The sequence below is a fragment of the Pempheris klunzingeri genome, chromosome 12 (assembly GCF_042242105.1).
Source record: "Pempheris klunzingeri isolate RE-2024b chromosome 12, fPemKlu1.hap1, whole genome shotgun sequence".
NCBI lineage: Eukaryota > Metazoa > Chordata > Actinopteri > Acropomatiformes > Pempheridae > Pempheris > Pempheris klunzingeri.
The window spans coordinates 16,230,406-16,255,500 of NC_092023.1; the positions used below are offsets into that span (position 1 = coordinate 16,230,406).

The window sequence follows — 25,095 nt, forward strand, 5'->3', positions numbered from 1 at the left end:
TCAGACTTGTGTCAAGTCTTGTGGTACGTGCCCCGACCAAACCCTTCAAACCTTTGACATAGGCATTCCCCTTGACGTCCTGTGACAGGCGTAGTGCGGTCCTCCTCGTGGCCCCGCTGGGAACCACCTCCAGGAGGTCATGAATGTTCTCATTGTAGATTTCACAGAAAGAAACCCAAACAGAGAACTTGGTGTGCGTTTCCACCTCCAGGCTGATTTTGTCCTCTGCTGCAGCAGTCATCCCCAGCATGGAGGAGCCTGCAACACAGACAAGCATTGAAAATCATTGCCCCGGAGCGACACGCACGATAGAATACATGCAGTAATAGTCCCACTTCTCTTTTACGTGGAGCAAAATTACTTGAACGCTGGATGAGAATTTTAATAAAGCATTCCCGCCCCAGGGTTAAACAGTACATTTCAGAGATATGAAAGGGCCAGCGGTGCCATCAATCAGAATTAGTAACACAGTGGACAAGTGGCATCATTGTCAGACAATGGCAGAAAAACAACCAATAACTAATGAACAGATTATAGATTAAAAGACAAAACCTTGCCTTCAAGGAGAGTACTGGTCGAGTTCAACAGGCTGACATTGCTCTTCTCATTCTAAAAGGGCAAAGGGTAAAGACAAAAGTGGTAAAAATGCATCAAAGACACTCATCTTCTTTAACAAGTTAATTACATACAAGTTTATCTATATCGCACTTTTTCAGAGAAATGTCAATGTGCTTTGCAAGAGTAATTACTAAAAATCATCAAACAAGACTAAAAACACTTACTAAAAATAAACATCAAAAGTGTAGGTGGCTAAATGATCTCTTACAGTGTTCTGATGAAGATGAAGAATCTTCGAAAATATTTCACAGTGACTATCAAACAGTATTTCTGCTCTGCTTTCATGTGAATCTGACAGAATAGACATAAACTATTTGGATCAACGCAGCTGGACTGGAGCTGCTGCTGTGCCAACATGCTACCAGTTATTTTGCAGCCATGCTTGTCTGAACCTCTGCAGCAGCTTCGGTTACCTCTTTGAGTTGTCTGAAGAGGTTCCTCTTGAGCACCGCCTCCTCGGCCTGATGCTCCCTGCTGAGCCTCGTGAACTCTCGGCAGCGGTGAGGTTTGATGCTCATCCCCGTGAAAACCCGTTCATCGATACTGCTGAAGATGACGTCGAGAGACCTGGGCAGGATACCGGCGTCAGCATCTGGACCTGAGGTGACAAGAGCGTACTTTCAGATTATTTCATTCAAATATCATCATCAAAATCTCAAGACAGAAATATATCTGAAACACAATAAGGCAATTTCTTCCTCTGACAAGGGTGTGCGCATGCATTGTTATCAGAGGAATGATAATGCAGTGGCAGACAACAGCTTGTAGGGTTTCATTGTAAGACATGTACTTTAGTTTTTTTAACTTCAGGTCTACAGTTGCACAAAAAGAAAAAAATCACTACATGCAAGTCTGTCAACACTACTGGCTGCTAACTGGGGTCGAATTGTGTAGACGTGTACTCTATACAAAACACCCTTCAGTCTAATACGTCAATCATAATTTATTTATTCTCCTAATGTCCATGCTTGGACTGGCCGTAACTTCCTATAAGCTTTTGATACAAAGTTAAAACAAAAAAACAGCACAGACACAGTCAAAAACTGTTCCTGCCTTGTTCCTATTAGTAACCTTTTATTGTTTAATTTAATGTTGCAGTCATGTAATTCAAGTAGCAGTAGCTGTTTAAATGTATGAGAGAGTGGAACGAACCCAAGAACGTGAAGGTCTTCCCAGCGTTGGTGACTCCATAAGTGAAGACCAGAGAGTTTCCCCCCTCGAGAACATCTTTCACCAAATCCTTTACTGTGCCTTGGAAAAGATCTCTCTGCGTTGTCTCAGGACCAAACGTCTATTGAACCAAGAGGAAGACAAGGTAATCAGTGAGTAGAAATAAAAATGAGTAGAGACCCAAATGGATCATAGACAATATTCAAATTGAATTCCTTACTAAAATTATAAGCAAATAGCAATAGTTAAATCTTATAAAGATTTCTGTGGCTGGATGAATTTGGCTTTTTTTTTTGGCTTTCCTATCTGCCAGGAAACACCCACCTGAGAGAACTGGAAGCGCTGCCCCGTCTGTGGAAGGGATTTGTCAGTGCTGAGCCTCGCTGAGACGGACAAACTGGGAGGCTTCAGCAGAACTGTGTCAGGGGGCTCGATGGTAACACAGTCCTATTAAAAACAAAAGAAAAAAGAGAGGGAGATGGACAAGGAAAAAATTATTTCTCAGCCTTTCAGAATTATTCTGTTTTCGTTTACATCTATTTGACCTATCTGCAGCAGCATCAACTAGTTAACGGGAAAATTCAGTGATATTTGACTTGTGATGGCAAGAAAATTTACAAAAAAAATCCCACGCCTGTTCTTGGGAGGGGCTTCAGTAAATCAGTACTAACTGAATAAATTCCATTTATTAAATTTTTTTAATTTAAATTACAGCTATGAAAACCAGAAAACTCAGCAGCTACCAAGGACACTGGTATTTCATTTCTGATCAACTCCCTGCGTATGAAGTGTTTTTGTTTTTCTACCTGCGACTCTCCATTATCGCTCTCTGCTGAGGTGAAGGGGCGGATGCGGAGGTAGACCTGAAGGTGTTCCTTCTCCTCGATGCTGGGATGCTGCACAACACATCAGGGCTTCATTAAATTCAGCAAAAGAAAAAGGGAGAAACTACTACACTTTTGGCTCACATCTGATGAAGACCGGGAAGAAAGTTCATGTCTAGAGGACAACATAACAAGCAAAAATCTGTTCAGAACAGATGGGATAAACACACATTTTAAAAAGTGTGCCATCTCACTAACACATTAAAAAATTAAGTGGGATGTGAAATGCAAACTTTTTGAAAATGATAAGTCCCGTATTTCACAAAAGCAGCATTGTGAAAATGTCTAATGTTAGTATGGATGTGGCCTGAGTTTCTATCCAAGTGCTGGACTTGCTTTCGCTGTCTTACAACCAGCACGTGGAGGAAAAAGCTTTAGGCCACAGCCGCCTTAACTTGACAATCAAATATATTGTTCAGTATCTGAACTGTGTTCTGTGTCTGTGGCCACATGAGGAGGGCATTTTGTACTAAAAAAAAAAAAAAAAAAAAAAATACATTCACTTGATTTGTTTAACTAAGACTGACGCTGCATCATAGTCACATAGTCACAGAAATCACTTTGGAACGTCTTTTTCCAGAGAGTGAGGAGTGTGCTTTTGTCCCTCTTCACATCCACTGGAAACACATTAAAAAAAAAGAGAGACATTTTTAGCAAGGAAAACCTGTTCTGATATGTACATGGGAACCTGACGATCGTTTTAAGGCAGACTTGTAAAACTGTGAACGCTGTGAATCCTTTGACACAAAGGTGTGCTCAGCAGGACTGAGAGCAGCATGTCAACAAACCCCCTGTGCTGACACAGAAGTCTTTGAGAGGAAATTGGCTTTTCACTAGTTTTAGTTACTGGAGGTGCGTCATATTTCGATGAGACAGGTGGTACATGTTGCTGTAAAACACCCGTGCTGTATGCTAAAGTACTGATGGTATCATTGTGAACTGACCAGGTGTACCTGTGAGTCTGGGATGGTGTTGAGCTCCGACGAATCGAGCTTCACATCGTCGACCTGTTCCCGTCTATCAGCCTTGTTGTTCAGGCACGAGTTCATCATCCTGCCACAGACAAGGACAACAGACTCAACCAAAACCTTCTAGCTAACATGCTGCGGCAGGTGTGGCGTTAGCTTCCTATGGACACTAGCTTAGGTAACGCCACACCCTTCAAAAAGCTGCCACTTTGTGTTGTTCTAGCTTTACACATTTATAAACTCACCGCACAGGTTATTCACCAGGCAGCTCTTGAATTTTTTCTTTACCAACAGTTGGTTTAAATACTGCAGCTGTTCAACAGAAATTGCTCTAATGTTAGCATTAACTTTAAGAATAAACTAACTTCACTCCTGAGCTAAGGCTAAATGCTCCTTAGCTTAAAGCCGTTTGAACGTTTCAAATTGCGATTCTGTCGCTCAACGTTTCTCGGTCCAGCTAGCTAACGAGCTACTGGTTAACTGGTGATGTCCAGCTAACTAGCAGCCGCACCTGTCAACTAACAATAGTTTAACTATTGTCCCTTCACGCTTCTGTAAAGACTGCAACGGCGACACTGCAAAAGGGTCGTTCCACAGCAGAAAGACTTACCTGGCAGTTATATTCGGGGCATTAGGCTCTGGGACGGACAGATTTTCTTGTGTGAGTCAAATAATATTGCGCTAACTACAAAACCCAACAATACAGCCGCGGTCTGAGTTTGAAACGGACCAATCGGATTCAAGCAGAAATCGCGCATGCGTTATTCTTGTGCTGCATTCATGGGTCATTTTGTCGTTGGAAATTAGAGTATCCCATACAGAGGATCAACGACAATGGTGTGTTTAAGGTAACTGGTGTAGTTCGTTTGAAACAAACCGATTATTTTAAATCAAGCAAGAACAGGGACCCGCCGAGGTATGACTTTTTTTTTTTTAGGGCGAACGAGTTATGGTAGAACAAATTTAGCCCAGGGTAGGCAGTATGGCAAGTTTTAGGTCAGTGTCATGGCAGCATACCATAAGAATGCAAGAAACCCCTTGTGTAAGCCTCAGCTTCTTTATTATGCTAATATTGTACTTCATGCACACCCCTCCAAAATGCTTCCCTTACTTTCCAGTTTCTTTACTTGATTCATGTAGTTTGGAACAGATCCGGATCAGCAGTCAAAATCTGGACAGTTTACGAAACAAAATGCAAGCTGCATTTGGTAAAAGTAAAAGAGTAAACAAATAAATGAGGATTTAAATTGTCAATTGAAAAATCACAAGTTCGCCATAAATCAGTACCAATGAAGTTCTACAGATATGCTCTTTAATAGGTTAAAGTGGTTATATTTCTTGGAGTTCTGTGATAAGGCAGCACACTGACAAATTAAAAAACAAACACAAAAACATCAATAATACACTGTGATGTCAGTCAGGGCAAGAGAGGAGCAACTGGACATCATGATTGTTAAAACATCTGCAGCAGAAATCAACTTTAAAAGCTTGATGTTGAACAGGCTTGGAATTTGTTGTGATGCAGTGCAAGTTAAAGTGGGGGAAATGCCTCTGCGTGTTAGGAGGGTCAAGCATATGATGGCATATCGGGTTATTTTAAGTTGAATACTTAGTAGATCACACCCTACAAAGGCCATTACACAGGAGTGTTGGGAGTATATGGATTTTTCAATTTGTGGAAAGATGGATGGAGAATGTTAAGGCGCTAAAAGCAGGATGATATTATCTAAAACAAAGCCCTATTGTTCCATCATCAGCATTATGCCATGCATAGATACAAGTCTACAGTAAAAATTAAAAGAGAAACATCAACTGGCACTACTGGCACTTCACTATATACTTGATCACCATGAACACAAGATATTCATATTTTACAGATGATCTGAAGGAACCAGATACTGGGTGCTAAGAATAGTAGGGAGAAGGCAGGAGGAAAAACACACCAATGGCAGAGGAGTAAAGGACATTAAAAACGTAATTATGAATAGATACAAATAAAAGAATAGAAACAATAAAAAGATGGGTCTGAAGGGCTCTGATGGCACAAGCCCTGTCACCTTTCCACAGATCCACAGATCCACATGTGCTTTAAAAGTGATCAGTAAAATCTTAAAGGTCCCATATTTTTCTAATTTAAAAGTTTATACTTTTATTTGTAAAAAAAAAGAAACACACACACTCACACTCTCATACCAGACATGGCCGGTGCAGCTGTTTTCAGCCTCTTTCTGCAATGTCTGTTTTAGAACAGAACAATGTGCTGCTTTGCTTTCGCCCTCAACATCTGTGTGTTACTGGCAGCGGGTGTTATGACATCATAATGGGAAGCAAATCTAAACAGCATATTTTCACAAACATTTACTGTAAGATAGAGCAGGAATAAATGAGAGAGGGTGGTCTTTTTTTCAGAGTTTGATGGTCTCTAGGCACACCAGGGACACGCACAAATGACATTAAACAGTGCATTTTGTATGATATGGGACCTTTAAAATCTAAATTGAACATGTAGCCAATGGAGAGCGGCCAGGATCTGAGTGATGTGATACCGTCTTTTAAAACCAGTAAGATACCAGCAATTCCCATTCCCATTAGTAAACGGAATGGAACCTTAAAACTTAAAATAGACTGAAAAGGTGCACAAGGATTAGGTCAAAGATTATTCATTGTTCGAATATAGTAAAAGTCCCTAAGGGAGCTCAACAAATGTCTCGTCATTTTATGTAAGTTCAATTGGTCATTCCAATGAGGAAAAAAGTAAAAACGAACCAGTCATGAACCAGTGTTGGCAAGATGCCAAAGGTGCTTGAACAAGGTATTTTCACCAGAAAGCATCAATGTATCCTTGTGTAAGATTTGTTTTTCCTGTTCTTCTGGTATGTCATCCTTATTATAGTCAGCCATTCAGTTACTCAGTCAGACATCGTCTGGAGGGGAAGCCAGTGAACTTTTATCATGGCTGTCAACGTCCCAGGAGTGATAGTGATGGTGCTTTTCTACCTGCTGGTTCTTGGGACCGGCATCTGGGCTTCTTTCAAGTCCAAAAGGCAGCAGAAGAAAAGTGCAGCCACTGAGATGGACATGGCCCTGCTGGGAAACCGGGACATTAACTTGGTGGTGGGGATCTTCACAATGACAGGTGAGGAGAGCACAGCTGACTACGACAGCTCGTAGTCAGCTGTGCTATTATTGTGTCTCAGTCATAGCAGGCCAACAGAACGTAAAGGATTCAGTGGTGAGTTTTGTAGCGTTTACCAGTAATAAACCCTAAAGATGACTGGTAATCAGAGTCTAGTGGAGACAGCAGCATTCCTGTCTGTTACATCGACTGTTACACCCATTGTCCGGAATAAAAAGCCAAATTTTTGTTGTAATTTTACAACATGGTTATTGATGTGTTAATTACTGCCAAATCTTTAATGGCGAAATGATTGTATGGATCACCAGATTAGATTTTTTTTCATAATAGCTTTTTAGGGCTTCCACAAAGCTCCAGCCTTATTAACCGTTATGCCCTGTCTTGCATGTCCCTGTGTCAAAATCTAATTTTGATAACTTAACTAGCAGTCGGTTGGTATGGTTGGTTAAAATGGGATGGAATCTGAAATAAAAACAGACTTTCCACAAAAAAAAAAAGATGGTTAAAATCAGATTTGTTCAGCTGGGTCATTTGTTCCAATGTGGATGTATGGTGATGGCAGTAAATCTTGCAGGTGTTTTTGGGTTGACGGGGTTGTGGCACCAGGGAAAAAATGTGTAACCTCATTTTAAAAACAAAAAGAAAACACAAACCACTTGTTATTGAGTCACTGGCAATCAGTGTTGAGGAGGAGAAGACTGGCTTAAGGGATGTTGGCTTATGACTTAACAGAGGCCATTCAGCATCCACAGCGTGTGCTACATTCACTGACTGTGAACGGATGGTCATAGTCGTGGACTGCTGCAGCGAAGGGCGGCATCCCTCTTGACAGAGGGGTCCCCCGCTGTCTTTTTAACTTAAACAATTAACCTTCCCCCGTCGTTGGGTATTACATCAGACAGATCTCTTCAAATGTGTGAAGCAAAACCTGCAATGATCAATTTGTAAGTTCTCTCGTTTTCTTGGAATCATTAATTTAGACAACAGAATTTTCCCAAACCGATAATATGGTTGATAATATGATCATATCCTCATGAGAAAATCCCACTGAAAGTTGAGTGATGATGATGAATTGTCACCCTACCTTTTTTCCTCTATTCAAATATCTGCTGTTTGTCCACTAAATCACTTGCTGTGTGTTAATCCATCCTGTAGCTACGTGGGTAGGAGGAGGCTTCATTGTTGGCACAGCTGAGATGGTGTACACGCCCTCTATGGGACTAACATGGGCAATCTTGATGTTAATGGCATACAGCTCAACGTTTATGATTGGTAAGATTTTTAATTTACATCTGACAGGATACTGCTTGTCTGCATGTGCAACAAAACAAATGTAGCCTGACCATCTCACAAAACAGGAATGAATGCATGTTAGATTGCAAGTACTATATACCTGTTACTAACTAACTTCAGAGTCATGCTGTGGTATGGAGATTGATTATGAGCGTTTTTAGTTACATAAAATCAATAATTTTGAGAGTAACTTATAATGTGGTTATATTAGTCAGCATCAGCAATTATGCTATCAAATCAAATTGCAACTGGAAAAAATCAGTAAAAATGCTTTTTCAATGATAACTCTTCAAATGTGCATGTCAGTGAAAGGGAAACTGTAAACAGTAAAGCAGGAGAAAAATAAAATAAGAAATGTATGTGGATACATTTGATCTGATGTAGATTTTATGTTTGTGGGATTAAAAACATGACCACAACAGCACGTTATAAATGTAAGGAGAGAAGGAAAATTGAGAGCTTTTCTCATGTCAGCTAATATTAGAGTCTATGGAGCAGTTTCTGGCTTTCCGCTTACTGTCTATGCTCCCTGTGTCAAAAGTATAGGCCTGATTGATTCCAAATTTACATTGCAGGACATAAAACAAGCTTTCCTACAGTTTCATGATAAAATGATGTATGCAGAGAGAACACTGTAGGAGCTATAGCCCTTCACTCTACGGTCATGTAACTCTCATTCTGACTGACCACGTACCAAGGTGAAAATTGTGCGCATCCTTTTCAGATGTGCTCGAAAGCCGTTGGTTTCTGACACATCTAATAGTAACCTGCGTCCGACTGGGCTGCACAATTTGATGTATTTTTTCATGTATGTGCCGCCAACAGTGTGTACAGGAGTACTGTTGTGGGAAAACATATGGAAGAGTAATAAGGAGAATAGATCTGAGCACTAAGAATAATCTATTAAGACCAGTGGCTCAAGAACATGGAGGACTCAAATGCAGGACACCAGGACGCTTTTAGTCAGTTTAACACAGGTTTTAATGATACACAAGATTTCACAATACTTTCTGAATACAAGGCAAAGTGTAGCAATACTTTCCTTTGGTAGATGGACCACGACAAGACAATCTAGCACAGGACAAAGGGAGACGCAGACTATTTATACATGAGGTAATGGGGAACAGGTGGAGACAATCAGGGCGGGGTAAACAATCACCAAGGTGGGAAAACACACAAGGGCAGGAAGTCAACAACCTGAAACGAGAGGAGAGTTTAGTTTTCAAAATAAAACAAGAAGTGAGAGACGAGACAAAACACGAGTGAACAAAACCAACTTAACAGACACGAGGAGACATAACATAATCACTGTAACAAAAATAAGTGTTTTTTAATAAGAGATAGTTTTAAAAATTTAGTAAAAATTCACTTAAAACCTATAAAAATCTTATCATTAATTTGCAGATTTAATGATACTTTGTTATACCACTTAAGCTTGCAGAATTTACAGATTACTTGCAGAGCCTCAGGATGTGGTAGAATGTGCAGATTTTGTGGGATGTTCGTTGCAATCTTTTCACCTTACACATATATTTGTCTTTTTATTGTTTTGTTCTTTTCACCCTTACTTACTTTTTTCCTAAATGTGATGAGCCCTGTCCTCTTTTAAATCAAGCTGGCTTGGTGTTTGCCAAGCCACTGAGAGACAGACACTGCATGACGATGCTGGACCCTTTCCATATGAAGTATGGAAAAGCACTAACAGCAGGACTGTGCCTGGCTTCACTAATTATTGATGTGGTCTGGGTGCCCACAACACTAATTGGTTTAGGTATGGTATATACATTCTCACATATATGCATTTCCATATATTTGCAACAGTGTGTTTACAATTGCTTCATTTGTTAAGTAAAATGAATGTATACATGGACTTAAATCCCTATCTACGCCGAGGAGATATGATTTACTACAACGAATATGAACTGATAATATTCATACAGACACTGGTGATAAAATTTTTCTGATTCAATGTGTTTGACAGGAGGAATCATGAGTTTGATCCTGGAATTGTCCTACACTGTGTGCATCTGGATCTCTGCTGCTGTTGCTATTACCTACACACTGCTGGGAGGTCTCTACTCTGTGGCCTACACAGATATTGTACAGCTTGTCCTTGTATTTGTCAGCTTGGTGAGTTTGCTGTACTTTTAGTTTTGAAACAATGTCAAATTGTCAAACACTCTTACACAAAGCATCAAAACCTTCATGACACATTTATAACATTTTTCTCTGCAGTGCATCTGTGCTCCCTTTGTTTTGATGAACCCTTATTCGTTGGACATTAGCCAGACGCTGTTGAACAACACCTTACATGCTCCCTGGATTGGTAAACTGGAGCTAAAAAGGACCTGGATAATGATTGACGATTTCTTATTCTTTGTAAGGAAGAAAAAACAAACATCTATCTATCTATCTATCTATCTATCTATCTATCTATCTATCTATCTATCTATCTATCTATCTATCTACCTACCTACCTTCTAACTAGTTTAAGGACTATTCCTTTTGTCTAAATGGATGTTTTAGTGCTAATTGTAGGCAGAAGTTTTGCAGAATGCCACACTAGGGATTAAATTAACTAATTAACCGTTTTACTTTTAAGGCACTGGGGAGTCTGGGATATCAGTGCATTCACCAGAGGACCATGTCAATTTCTACCCTAGCCACAGCCAAGTGCACTTGCATTGCTGCTGCCGCCCTGTTTCCTGTATTTGGGATACCTTCTATACTGATTGGGGCAGCTGCTGCTTCCACAGGTAATGATGTTGTCTTCCTCTTTTTTGTGACCTAAACAATGTCAGGACTTTACACAGAAGAAATGATCTCAGGTATTTTATACACCAGTGTTCATAAAAGAACAAGACCTGCAAACACCGAAGACTATAGTGACAGAAACTAAGAAACACCCACATCTTGACTTTGTGTAACTTGCTCAGCAGATTTACATGACAAACAGTGGGTTTTGAAATCAAGGGGATATAATAAAATGAAGTGCTAAATGTTGTTAACATCTCCTGAAATGTAAAAGCAGAATAGTGACAGCGGAGCTAATGGCACATACACAAATATACTCTATAGTCAACAACAGAGTAAAACAGGTTCAACCAATCAGCCAGATGCAAAGATATTTGTGTTCTGTGATCCTCTCCATATTAAAAAAGCATGTTGCTTTAAAGGTTGTAATTTCAGGCTAAAGCGTTGCAATAAGCTACTCAATATGCAATAGTAGCATCTGCATGAAGATGAATTTGAGACACACGAGACAAAATAAAAATGATGAAAAACAAAAATGATATTAATGGTAAGTACGGGTGTGTCCAGGATAGATCCTGAGCCGCCTTCTTTACTTCTCTGACTGCTATGCCAAGACAGCTAACTGTCATTGCTCCAAGGCAAAGACCTAACATGTTGATCAGAGGCTGTGGCTGTCGACCCAGGTCCTAACTTTACAGGTAGAGTCCAAGAGGGTGGCTCCCTGATTCATCGGTCCATTCAAGATCTTTAAAGTCATCAATCCTGCGGCAGTTAGGCTCAAGTTACCCCGGTCTATAGGGATATATATATATATCTATATCGGGTTGATCCCACCTTCCTTGTCGCCAAGGTCAAGCCAGTCCATGAGAGCTCTGCTTACACTATCCTCCAATACTTGGTGGATTGGGAGGGGTGTGGTCCTGAAGAGAGGTCCTGGGTTCATGCACGACACATCCTGGATGCCTCGCTCATCAGGGAGTTTAATTGGCGCCATCCAGACAAACCGTCCACTCCTTCCACAGTATCAAGAGGCACGGCCTGTGAGGAATCACCCTCCTATTCCCCTGAGCTCTACGACCACACTCATGATGACGTGGAATCTTCCCCGGACGAGGATGAGACACCTCCTGAAGAGGAGGAGGAGGTCGACATGGACGTTTCTAATGGGTACTAGCCTCGATGTAAGACTCTCCAGCACTCAGTTCTGAACTGATCGCCTGTTGCCGACCCAGCCTGTCTCTGAACAACCCGCCTTGTCTCTGACTCTTTCTGGATCCTGTCTACTTGTGGCTCCCTGGCTTTCAGCTGCTTCGATTACCCAGACTGGTTTTCTGATCCTCCACCCGGCTCCGACTCTGCCTCTACCTACTCCCTCTCGGTTTGTCTGTCTTGCCCAGTGCTCACCTGGTTCCACACCTGCTGCTTCACTGAGCTGTGCTCCTACAGCAGTTCTCATAGTACTGTCAGCTCTCACTGAACTGTCCTCTATGAGAGTGAGTTCTCCTTCCTCGCTCTGCTCACCAGCTCGCCGATCTGAATTCACCAGCTGGAGTCCTGGGGCATCTTCCAAACACAAAGAAACCAGTCATTCTGGACTGCATGCACATGCTTGCGAAGTGTAGGGGTTGGGTCCTAAACATTCTTGTTAAACAGTCAGGACATTCCAGTAGAAAAGAAGGCAATTGGAGTGTTTTTGTCGTTGACACTTGCTCACATTGAATGCAGTTAGGACATGGTGCAAGACTCCATCCAAATGTTAAGGGGTCTACAGTAGTGCCTGTGCCTTCAGTAGGTTCCTCTTACAATTGCCCAAACAGATAATGTGACCATTTCTCTTCATTCTTTTGTTTCCTTGCCTCAGACTGGAACCTGACCTCCTATGGTTCTCCATCTCCATATGAACGAGGGGAAGGGGCTCTAGTTCTGCCCATCGCCCTGCAGCACCTCACCCCGTCCTTCATCTCCATTATCGGTATTGGATGTGTGGCTGCTGCCGTGATGTCATCGGTTGACTCTGCTTTGCTGTCTGCAGCCTCTGTCTTCAGCTCCAACATATACAAGAAAATCTTGAGGCCTCTGGTGAAAAAACAATCCATCTATCGATCTATCTATCTATCTATCTATCTATCTATCTATCTATCTATCTATCTATCCATCCATCTCTCTATATTTCAATTTGTTACATCACAACAACACAAAGCTGACGTAACTATTGTTCCCTATTTTGAAGGTGTGAAGTTTATTATGAAAGAGAGGATGCAGGAGAATATAAATGTGGCATGATGGAAAACAAACAAGAAGAGTGAATAACATAAATCAATGAAAGATGTTTGAAAGTCTCTCTCATTTGCTGTTTACCTGTTCTTCTTCCCATCTATTTTCTTCTTCAGGCATCAGACAGAGAGATCCAGTGGGTAATCCGTGCTGCGGTGGTGGTTGCGGGTGTGGTTGGTACATCACTCACCAGTCTGAAAAACAGCATCCTGTTGTTTTGGTTTCTTGCTGCTGAAGTGGCCTACATCATAATCTTTCCTCAACTCGTCTGTGTCCTCTTCTTCAACATCTCCAACGGTTACGGGGCTGTTATGGGCCTGCTGGTGGGATTGGTGTTAAGACTGCTGAGTGGAGATCAAATATTAGGATTTGCACCAATCCTCCACTTCCCAGGATGCACTCTGGAGGACGGCGTTTATGTCCAGTATGCTCCAGTTAAGACCATCTCCATGCTGTCTGCCATTGCTGCCATCTTGCTGTTCTCCTTCCTGGTTTCTGTGCTCTTCAACAAAAACCTGCTTCCTGAGAAGTGGGATGTGTTCAAAGTGAAAGCCCAGAAGTCACCACAACCATTGACACCAATAGGTGATACCTCGGAGCACAGTGAGAGGGAGAAATTGAATAGAACCAACTCTCATACCGAGGCATTAGAGCCGATGATTAGCACAAGCTGTTAGTGTCCCTGTGTGTGCAATAATTTAGAATAATTTAGACTAGTAAATACTAGTAAAAAGTACATCACTCTGTGGGTTTCTGCATCCAAAACATAAATGTTTTATGGAAAGTGGATGCTATGTTCCAAGATGATGCCCATTCAAATCCAATGAAATTTGTTCACCCAGCACATATGCCTAAAAGGACTTATTGTGGCTTATTGATTCAAGATTCAAGATGTTTATTGTCATATGCACTGTAAAATGAAATTCTTGTACTCTGCAGGTACCCGTATCACCGAGCAAATACAATCTAGGTAACACTCTAAAATTTAAAATAAAAGGGTATAAATAAATAAATATAAGTAAGCAGAGTTTAACAAACTATAACTATACAACACCTGAGCCAGCAGCAGCAGTATTCGTAAAATGCACTGTGCGTTATGTAAACTTTGGTGGAATAAAGTGTTTACAACCAGAATATAAAGTGCATTTTGCATGTAAACAGAAAGATAACAGTATGGATTATAATGTGTTTACAGCCAGAATCTGTAAACACATGCACATGGACATTAGGTGTCCTAGGTTTTGAGAAAGTCTTAAAAACATTAAATTTTTCCAATAAAAAAGAAGTTGGACACTGGGATAAATTGGCAGCAAGGTGTAATGACTATTACAATTTATCTACCAATAATGTGACCCCGTGTACGTGCTGTGTGTATATGTTATCTCGATATAGTGTTATGATATTATACAAATTACAAAATTAAACACTGTGACCTGGTAGCATAAACAATATCTTCCATCAATCCACGCTGACTCTGCCCTATGCAACAGCAGCGAGGACTATTAGATTGTATGAAATGGAGGCATATTTTGTCTCTCTTTCCTGCTTGTTGTGCCTTTACTTGCTGCCCCTTCTTTCCCTTGGTGGTTCAAGGTGTGAGTGGAACGTACAGAGGAGTACCTAAAAGTGATCCTGATGTGAGTCACCACATTTTACAGCTGCTACAGTGTGATCTCCTGTGATCACAAACAGTTTCTGACCTTGTAACAGTAACTTCTGGACTAGTAGACACTCAGTAACTTCAATTTTATTTTTCTCACTGTACTGTATTTTATTCTCATTTTGCATTCATGTATCAGTTGTTGGTCTGTTTGAATGGTGTGAAATATGAATTTGTGTGTATAAAATGCAAATTAAGCCAATTTTCAATAGGTTCCCTTTGAAAATTCCCAGATGCAATTTCAACACTCTGCACCTTGAAGTGAGAGAAGATGGAGTCAGAAATTGTGACATGTTTTACCAGTCCTAGCTCAGGTATGTTGAGTGGAGAAAAACAGAATGGCACATGAACAATAACCAACCGATAGAGCTCTTAGTGCAGCACTTTAATGCTAATTTTATTTTAACAGTTGTGAAATACAGTGGGGCAAAAAAGTATTTAGTCAGCCACCAATTGTGCAAGTTCTCCCACTTAAAAAGATGAGAGAGGCCTGTAATTTTCATCATAGGTACACTTCAACTATGAGAGACAGAATGGGGGGAAAGAATCCAGGAAATCACATTGTAGGATTTTAATGAATTAATTGGTAAATTCCTTGGTAAAATAAGTATTTGGTCACCTACAAACAAGCAAGATTTCTGGCTCTCACAGACCTGTAACTTCTTCTTTAAGAGGCTCCTCTGTCCTCCACTCGTTACCTGTATTAATGGCACCTGTTTGAACTCGTTATCAGTATAAAAGACACCAGTCCACAACCTCAAACAGTCACACTCCAAACTCCACTATGGCCAAGACCAAAGAGCTGTCAAAGGACACCAGAAACAAAATTATAGACTTGCACCAGGCTGGGAAGACTGAATCTGCAATAGGTAAGCAGCTTGGTGTGAAGAAATCAACTGTGGGAGCAATTATTAGAAAATGGAAGACATACAAGACCACTGATAATCTCCCTCCATCTGGGGCTCCACGCAAGATCTCACCCCAAAAAACGATCACAAGAACGGTGAGCAAAAATCCCAGAACCACACGGGGGGACCTAGTGAATGACCTGCAGAGAGCTGGGACCAAAGTAACAAAGGCTACCATCAGTAACACACTACGCCGCCAGGGACTCAAATCCTGCAGTGCCAGACGTGTCCCCCTGCTTAAGCCAGTACATGTCCAGGCCCGTCTGAAGTTTGCTAGAGAGCATTTGGATGATCCAGAAGAGGATTGGGAGAATGTCATATGGTCAGATGAAACCAAAATAGAACTTTTTGGTAAAAACTCAACAACTCGTGTTTGGAGGAGAAAGAATGCTGAGTTGCATCCAAAGAACACCATACCTACTGTGAAGCATGGGGGTGGAAACATCATGCTGTGGGGCTGTTTTTCTGCAAAGGGACCAGGACGACTGATCCGTGTAAAGGAAAGAATGAATGGGGCCATCTTATTTTGTCTCTCATAGTTGAAGTGTACCTATGATGAAAATTACAGGCCTCTCTCATCTTTTTAAGTGGGAGAACTTGCACAATTGGTGGCTGACTAAATACTTTTTGCCCCACTGTAGATATTCTGCATCAGCCCGTTTGACCAGGCAGGTGCGTGCTATGATATGGTTTGACATGGTTTTTGTCTCCGCTGAGAAGTTAAATATCCAAAAATAAAACAGGATTTCAAAAATTAAGACCACATTTTGTAGACCTGAGGTAACATGCAGGCGGAGAGTAACAGAATATAAAAACAATGGAAAGTTTTTGTCTCTTTTTCCTGCTTGTTGTACCTTTACTTACAGCCCCTTCTTCTCTCATCTTTCATCTGGCGGTCCAAGGTGTGAGTGGATAGTAAAGAGGATTGAATGATCTACTGTGTGTCAAAAAATCATCCTTGAGGGAGTCGTCACATTTCACAGAGGCAAGAATGTAATCTCCTGTGTTCACCAAGAGCTCCTGACCTTTTAACAGTAACTTTTGAAGAAGGAGACACTCGGTTGTTTTTCTTACTGTGCTTGTTTTGCACTCATATGCTGTTCTGTGCGAACGGTGTGAAATATGAAACCTAATTGCTATGGATTCCCTTTGAAAACTTACAGATGGAAAGTTACACATGTAAAACAAACGTGTTGATTCTCAAGCAAAGGCAACACACTGTACCTGAACATGAGAGAAGACGGAGTTAGAAACTGTGACACATTTTACCGGCTCATGTATGCTGAGTACAATGTGAAAACAATATATATATGCAATATATTCAGTGAAAACTTTGAAGGTATTTAATAAAAGGTATTAATTGATAGACGTTATCGTATATTGACATGTATGATTCCAGTGAATAATGTCCAGTGAGTAACACACTGTCTCCACTTACAGACTATTTCAGACTGATAGAGAGCTTCGTCAAATGGTGCAACAACAATCACTTGCAGCTCAATATCAGCAAAACCAGCGAGCTTGTTTAATACCAAAGGAAAAGGAGATCCCCTGTTGTTATTCAGGGAGAGGAAGTACCTTGGGGTCCTAATCAATACAAAACTTTTGAATATATAATGTCATCACTTCCTCATCTGACGTCTTAGACGTTTGGCTGCAATTTTGTCCTAATTAATGTATGAATTCTTGAGTTATGACTCTGACCTTTGCCCACCAAATTCAGATCAGCTCATACTTGAATCAAAGTGGACGTTTGTGCCAAATGTGAGGAATGAGAGATGGGGTGGACGGATGGATGGATGGATGGATGGATGACTGTCACCTGTGCAGACGCATACAAATTACAGTAACAACAAAAACACAGTTTTAATCCAAGGCAGAAAATCGCTCTGTGGCTTCAGGTGAGGGCATCTGCCACATGTGGATGAGTTTAGACTTGGAACTAGGGTTTTGTGCAGTTACATAATATTTCACTGCAGGGTTGTTTGTAGTAACATGATGGAGTTCTGGGATCATTTTTAGAGGGATATTAAAAAGGATTTGTAAAAAAAAAACAAAATACAATTGAAAGTATTCCATTTGCAACAAAATTACAATAACAACAATATCATTGTTATGCCATATCCAATGACATAACCTTAATTTTAAATGATACTTAATAAAGTAGTAACCATAATTTAGTCTTAGGTATCCATCTAGTGGCCGAAAATAAATATTAAAAAACTGACCTTTAATGAAGATAAAATGCGCTTCATTGTTTGAAGTGTTTGAATATACAGTAATTACATGCAGTTTATTACAAACAACATTAGACAGTGTAAAATTAGTAATTTCTAATATGGACAATATGACACCCCTGCACAATCGCTGTCTAAACTTAATGAATCAAAGCTCCAATATTACAATTAACCACATTGTAGGAGAGGGACAGCTTTCAACTTTGACAGCTATGATATGATTGGCTCATGAGGGTTTGAATGATGAGGGTCAAGAATGATTTTCAGTTCAGAGACTTCTGGAATCAATGCCAAGTCACAATGAAGCTGTTTTTTTCGTGGCACGTGCTGGCCCAACACTGGTCTTCTTAACTAAAAGTCATCTACACAGTGCACTTGGACTCAAGACTATTTCGTCCTCAAAAAACTTTATGTCAGTACTGAAATAAGGACACTTGCTTTTTAACATTGTGCTCCCAATAAGTTGAACATTCTACAGAAGCTTGTAAAACAAGCAACAGCTTGACAAGCCGACCCCTTTCAATCCATTAAAATCTCTGTAGACTGACATGCAGTGCAAAAGGACTTGATTTCCTTTAAATGCTGTTGGTCCTTATGCTTACTAAGACATATATAAGCTTTACTTATCACGGAGCAACAATCATCATAATGTAGAGGCACTGTTGCTGTGAGAGCCATACACTATAGCAGGGTTCAGGTGCCTTCACATACCTTACCGTAGCATCCGAGCACGCACCAGCAGGCTCAGAGACAGTTTCATCCCCCAGGCCATAAGACTTTTAAACTGCCCATAATCTGCACAAACAATTTTGCACTGCCCTATTTTGCACCTCTCTTTATCTATTATCTATTTAGCTGTACATTTTATTTTATTTATTATTATCTTTTTTTTTTTTGTTGTATATACCTATTTTATATTACTTACTTGCTGGTGTGTTTTTCTTTAATGATACTGTTAGCAGTGTTACCGGGAACCAGAGACACAAGAATTTCAGCCAATGGATGTGCGTCTGTCCAAGGCTACAGCCTGTCCGTCCTTGGGAGCTGGATCTCTCCTTCACTGTGGTGCTCCCGGAGGTTTCTCTTTTCCCACTGGGTTTTTTGAGTTTTTCCTTCCCGAAGAAGGAGGGTCATAAAGGGCAGGTGATGCCTCGGACTGATCCTTTGGCCTCATCGACTGCTGGACTCTTTATTAGATTGTTTGTTCGCATACACTTGTTTATTTCAGTGAACTTTGTAAAGCACTATGAGACACTCTGTTGTGATATTGGGCTATACAAATAAAATTGAATTGAATTGAATTGAATTTCACTGCCAGCGATTGCTTCATGTAACTGCTGAACATGTGACAATAAAGTTTTCTTGATTCTTGATTCATCTACTCCAAAACTATCCAAATCTATCAGGCCTGTTTATTTATCCTTTGGGGATATTGAGAATCTAAGAAGATGGGCTGCTGGGACAAAATGAAACCAGACCGATCCATTCAGGAAATTGCTGAAACTTGTGGATGCATGAAAAAGACGACTCAGGCTCAGGCAGTGGGCTCTGAAGGGGAGCCGGATGTGTAGCGTTTGTCGATCAGTGACCTGCTGCCAGGTCATCACCCTAAAACTCCTTCACTTGACATGTCCGCCCCGAATTATAACAGATATGGTCCTGCTATACCTCTAGTGGTTGCAGCTAAGCAGCTCACAAAAGTGTCTGCTGGGTCCATGGTTGTCTGGATTAAAAAAACATATTTTGTTGGCATGTTGTAAAAGCATGTAAGGCGTACAGGCAGGCGATTTGCTTCATATCCGGAAGCAAAAGAGTCCAGTTTGCTCACAAGAATCAACAGGCATAAAACAGAGCGACACAAATCATCAATGTTTCAACTGAGCTATGGGACCTGCATACTCAAAGGAGGAGGAAACAATAAGCAACAGTTATAGCAGGTGAAAACAAGGTTCCACTGGGGACCTCTGCTGGACTGTCATGGAAACACAAAACAGGTGTGGGTGTAGGTCACAGTTGTCAGTAAAAATCAATTGGGAAGTAAAACTCTAAAAAAACATTATTTAAAGCTGCACCAATCAATATCTCATACAAGCAATGGATCAAATGTATGTGTAATGTGAGAGTTGCAGCTCATATTGATGACCGCATTTGTGAAAATGTCACACAAAACCAGCTGAAACCCACATACAATATGGAACTTATGCTGGGATGTACAGTCGGTGGCAAAATGGTGATGCACCATCATCATCACTACCGATAGTGAAATCTGTTGATATAACACAGAGGACTGACCGTGCACAACATGCTCAGCAACAAACAGCAGACAGACGTTGGTGGAGCATTAATGAGAGGTGATTCAGGTGTATCTGGATACAAGGTCAAACCTGTAAGGAAATGTTGACCCACTATGCCTCAGAGGAAGACCACATGAGAAATATATATATTTTTATTAAACATTAAATATTCCAAAGTCAATCTCTAAATGTTGCTTACACTACTCAATTTACTGGTAAATGACAACAACAGACGTGATTACAGATGGATAAAATTCAGCAGAATAAGAAACTGCTATATGAAGAAGTTATAACATGCCAACTAATGTTCATGGTTTTAATTATCCATATATGTTATATATAACCTAGAATGTGATAAAGGTATTGACATAGCAACATGAAATAATAAAACAGCAGAGATTTAGATATATAAACAACGACAAAACAAATTATACAGATAAGTGCATTCTAAAATATCAGACACATTAGCGGATATGTCTGTTCTACACATTAACGAGGACGTTTCCTGATATATAATAATATATAACTACAGAGAGGAAAAGTTTGGTGATAAAGTTGAGTTACTTTGGATTAGACTTAGACTTCTTTATTTGATCCCCCATAGGGGGAAATTTTCTTGTTACAGCAGCAACAATATAGACAGGGAGAGTGAAAAAAACAAAGCAATAGAAAAGACAAAAATAGCAAAAATAAATATAAATATAAATATAAATATATGGATTGTGATGAAATGAAATAAATATTTACACCATAGGATATTTACACTTTAGACAGGAATGGAATGACATGGATGGTAGGCAGTATAATTAACATCAGCCAGTGATGCTGGTGTTATAGAGTAATGATGATAATAACTTGTTGTATCCTGATGGAAAAAAAACTTTTTTCCAACCCCAAGAATTTGATATAACATGAGCTATTTCTTTTGTAATGTTTGTAATTCATATGATCAGCTCTCTTTATCATTATCGAAAAAGCTCCAATATTAAGTGTATTATATAGAGTGAATTCCATCTTTTTTTTTCTTTTATTATCTTTGACAAAATCGGATGGAGCTGTTGCAGCGTCACTCTTGTGCTTGTGGCCTCACGTTCACAGCTTGCAGATAACGGATTGCATATCCCACTGGATCCAACTCAAAGGTCAATTCAAACAGGTTTTTTCCTACCCGGCAGGTGGTGAACTCAGAGACACGGGCTAAATCCGACGTACCTTGAACGCATCCGAAGAAACACATTCTGCTTCCGTCATGACGCACGGCGACGTAACCCGTCTGTCCAATCAGGTGAGCAGCCTGAAGCCCAGGAAAGAAGCAGATGATATGGCAGCTTTGAGAGCGACCAGGTGGAACTTGCTTTGTTAAACCTCTGATTATGACAACACTTGGACTCCGAGACGGCAGCTGTTCGAAATGATTTACTTAATATTGATTTCCGCGTTCTCCGGAGCAGTCGTTACGTTGATATTACAGTTCTTGCTGATATACCGGAGGAGCCCCGAGCCCATAGGCAGGACAGTGCAGTATGTCAAAGTAGTGCCTGATAACGCATTGAAGGATTACTTTAATACCCAACATGCCGAACCAGGCCAGCAGCAGCAGCAGCAGCAGCAGGACAGCAGCACAGCATCTGCCACATCCAAACAGCAAGAGGCCGTCTCGGCTCGGCAGCAGGAAGCGGCTGTCACCGGCGGCAGCCCCAAACAACAGCCGCCGCCACCGCCTTCTCACAGCGAGCCTGCGGATGCGGCCAAAGCCGAAACGTGCTATTTCCTAAACGCTATATTTCTGTTCTTGTTCAGGGAGCTCAGAGACACCCCCGTCGTCAGACACTGGCTCACCAAGAAGATCAAGGTGGAGTTTGAGGAGCTGCTGCAGACCAAGACAGCGGGTCGGCTCCTGGAGGGGCTCAGTCTGAGGGACATCTCCCTGGGCAATTCTCTGCCCGTCTTTAAAACGGCCAAACTGATGAAGCCGGTGCACCTGAACGAGGACGGCATGCCGGAGGAGCTCAACTTCGAGGTGGACATCGAGTACAATGGCGGCTTCCACCTCGCCATCGACGTCGAGCTGGTGTTTGGGAAGTCTGCCTACCTGTTCGTGAAGATGAAGCGCGTGGTGGGCAGGCTCCGGCTGCAGTTCACGCGCATGCCCTTCTCCCACTGGTCCTTCTCCTTCCTCGAGGACCCGCTGGTGGATTTCGAGGCCAAGTCCCAGTTTGAAGGGAGGCCGCTGCCCCAGCTCACCTCCATCATAGTGAACCAGCTGAAGCGGGTCATCAAGAAGAAGCACACCTTACCCAACTACAAGATCAGGTAAACACTCACTGTTTGCCCACTCTGAACCACACCAAAACACTTGAGCTGAGCTCTAAGTTAACCCCCCCCCCCACCACCACCAACACCACCAACACCACCACCACACACACACACACCCCCATTGAAAGACGTTGCCACTTCACATGACACTAAATCAACTTATAAATATTAGTTTAATCCCACATAATGTACAAATGAGCATGTAAAGTGCAGCCCTATCCTTAAGAAAACACAGTAAATACAGTATGTTTATTATCCCCTAGGAATGGTTATTCTCAGGGCTTTTTCATTGACCTGCTTAAAGTTTAACGTGTAGTATAGTGTTTTGTTGCCGAAATGTCACTTTTTGTTTAGAACATCCAATTTTTTTATCTCATTAAAGTCTTCATTAAGAAGATCCTCTCTAGGGGCCCCCCACAGATCAACTGTCGGCTCAAACTATGAAATCACCCGGGTCCACTAAAGCTTTTCACATCAGAGATCAATGAACCGTTTCCTGTCTCTGAGTGTAGAGTTGTTGTTTTTTTCATGTTTATCATGTTATCAAAATGCACGACTGGAACTATGAATTGGTAACTAGTTTCCTTTAAAAGCACAAAACTGGTAGTAAGAATAAAATAATAACAAGTTAATAGCATTCTCCGAAACAAACAGCTAGAAGTGTGTTCCTTGCTGCAGCAGCCTGTGCCTGGACTTTTAATTTTTACATTTTTTTTGGAAATGCAATGCGAGGAAATGAGATAAAGAAACGCATGGCACATTTTTTTTACTTCAATTCCCCTGGTAGTTCATCCAGAGAGACGAGCTCAAATTGTCACAACAGTGGCAGATGCTCAGCAAAAACTTTGGGAAACTACTGCCTAATCAGAGTAGAGAGTCCAAATTAATGTTCAAGCATTTTATGGCCGCGCTATTTGTTTTTCTGAGCTGTCACCAGAGCTGCTGCTGCTCTGCCTCCCACATTCTTTTCCATTTTTTTCTTTTCCAGCGGTGAATAGCTCCCTTTATTTCCACGCCCAATAACGTTGTGTATTGGAACAACAGTGTCTTAGCAACATCTAATTCAGTCATCTTGTAAGACTTTACACTGTGAATACAATGCGTGATTAAAGCACAGTTAAAGTTGTTACAAGTCTATGAGGACAATGACCTGGTAATGGGAATCCACCCAAGATTTGAACACATCTTTCTTGACAAAACCATCTCCCCACAGCGTCCACTCAGTAGCCGACCTGGAGCTTTTGAATTGATATCAATGACCTTCCATAGTGACGATGCTCGACCGTCAGGGAAATTGTGCATCAAACATCCACATTTCCTAAACACTTTAAGGACTTCTCTTCCATGTTGGATTAAACATTGAGACTGGAATTTAACTCCTGACCTTCGAACTAATAGTTTGGTGCGTTTTTTGGGGAAACCAAACTCTCTACCAAAATCTAAAAAGACTCCCTCCCTCCCACTTGCAGCTTCTACTAATATTTTAGTGTTCACTTTTATTATCAGTGCACCATTAATCATAAATTGTGCTGCATGTCCACAAGGGGTCCAGAAAATGGTTATTGACAATTGGGGGGGAGGGAAATGCATTGTAAGGTTCCTGAAGCGGTGATGCCATCCACCAAAACATGTCTGATCACACGACCAGAAAAACGGTGCTTGACCAAATCTTTGAGCTGCAGCAGTGAGTTATCTGAGGGAGGCAGCATCACTTGGTTTCACTGGAGTCTCTTTAAACAACAATGCGTCTGAGCCGAGGGCAGCCTGATGGGTGTCTTCATGCCAGCTCGTTGTGTGCAAAGTGCTTTTGTGTATCAAATTCTGCATTGGCGCGTGACTTCCGGTTTTTCCAATTAGGAAAGTCCAGTTGCCACTGACTGTGGTCGCTTCTTCGTTTCATCTCTTTGACTGTTTCTGGTGTATGCTGTTTGACTTCCACCAAACTACATTTAGAATCAGGTCGTCCGTGCGACTCCAGTGTTGGTGAATTACTTTGTGTTTCACATTTGTTCCTAACAAAGGGAACAAATACTCTCAATGGGCTCTGTACGTAGTTAAAAGTAGGAATGGGAAACGAGTTTGAAGACGAGAGAGAAACGGACAGAGAGAAAAGGGGAAGTAGAAAGTGTGTGTGAGAGAGAAAGCAAAACTAAAGAGTGACTTGTGCTTTTAGGTCCTTATATCAGTGTGGTTACTTACCAGATTAAACAGGTAGTAAGTGATGTGTAATACGGACAGGACTCGTTCAAGTCACAGTTTCAGTCTTGATGGGTGGGGATGGGGGCAAATGTGTATTGTGACTATTGACTGCAGTCTCAGCCTGAGTCGAGTCCTGTCGAGGCCCCAGCACTTAGTTATCAGGGGAAAGACTCGCTCATTGTGTAATTTCCTGTCAGTTATCACAGTGCAGTGTGCAACCTTTCTTGCTCTCTCTGACACCCACTTGCTCTAAGACTATTTCACCCCCGTCTTTGTCCATGTGTCCTTGCAGACTTGAGGTGAATATATTCTAAATATAGCATACATTTAGACTGAGGTTGATTTATTAGGTGGGCCTTCTTTTATGTGGTTAAAATAAATGTC

At 41.1% G+C, this 25,095-nt stretch overlaps 3 protein-coding genes across 3 annotated transcripts in view; 2 read left to right on the forward strand and 1 right to left on the reverse strand.

Moving 5' to 3' along the window:
* Positions 1-4,319, reverse strand: part of LOC139210875 (kinesin-like protein KIF20B) — a 52,799-nt gene extending 48,480 nt beyond the window's left edge. The window contains exons 1-8 of the mRNA XM_070841066.1: positions 4,251-4,319; positions 3,626-3,725; positions 2,595-2,684; positions 2,113-2,235; positions 1,771-1,909; positions 1,032-1,216; positions 558-609; positions 52-258 (exon numbers count right to left, since the gene is read on the reverse strand). Of these exons, the coding sequence (XP_070697167.1) occupies positions 52-258; positions 558-609; positions 1,032-1,216; positions 1,771-1,909; positions 2,113-2,235; positions 2,595-2,684; positions 3,626-3,724 (895 nt within the window). The 5' untranslated portion in view covers position 3,725; positions 4,251-4,319. The remainder of the gene's footprint in view (positions 1-51; positions 259-557; positions 610-1,031; positions 1,217-1,770; positions 1,910-2,112; positions 2,236-2,594; positions 2,685-3,625; positions 3,726-4,250) is intronic.
* A 2,273-nt stretch (positions 4,320-6,592) lies between these two features.
* Positions 6,593-13,774, forward strand: LOC139211309 (high-affinity choline transporter 1-like). The gene is made up of 8 exons (XM_070841600.1): positions 6,593-6,776; positions 7,932-8,048; positions 9,685-9,840; positions 10,051-10,199; positions 10,305-10,448; positions 10,672-10,825; positions 12,685-12,902; positions 13,214-13,774. Exons 1-8 carry the CDS (start codon positions 6,593-6,595, stop codon positions 13,772-13,774), a joined length of 1,683 nt encoding a protein of 560 aa, XP_070697701.1.
* Positions 13,775-21,543: 7,769 nt separating this feature from the next.
* Positions 21,544-25,095, forward strand: part of pdzd8 (PDZ domain containing 8) — a 34,783-nt gene continuing 31,231 nt past the window's right edge. The window contains exon 1 of the mRNA XM_070840855.1: positions 21,544-22,509. Coding sequence (XP_070696956.1) covers positions 21,608-22,509 — 902 coding nt within the window. The 5' untranslated portion in view covers positions 21,544-21,607. The remainder of the gene's footprint in view (positions 22,510-25,095) is intronic.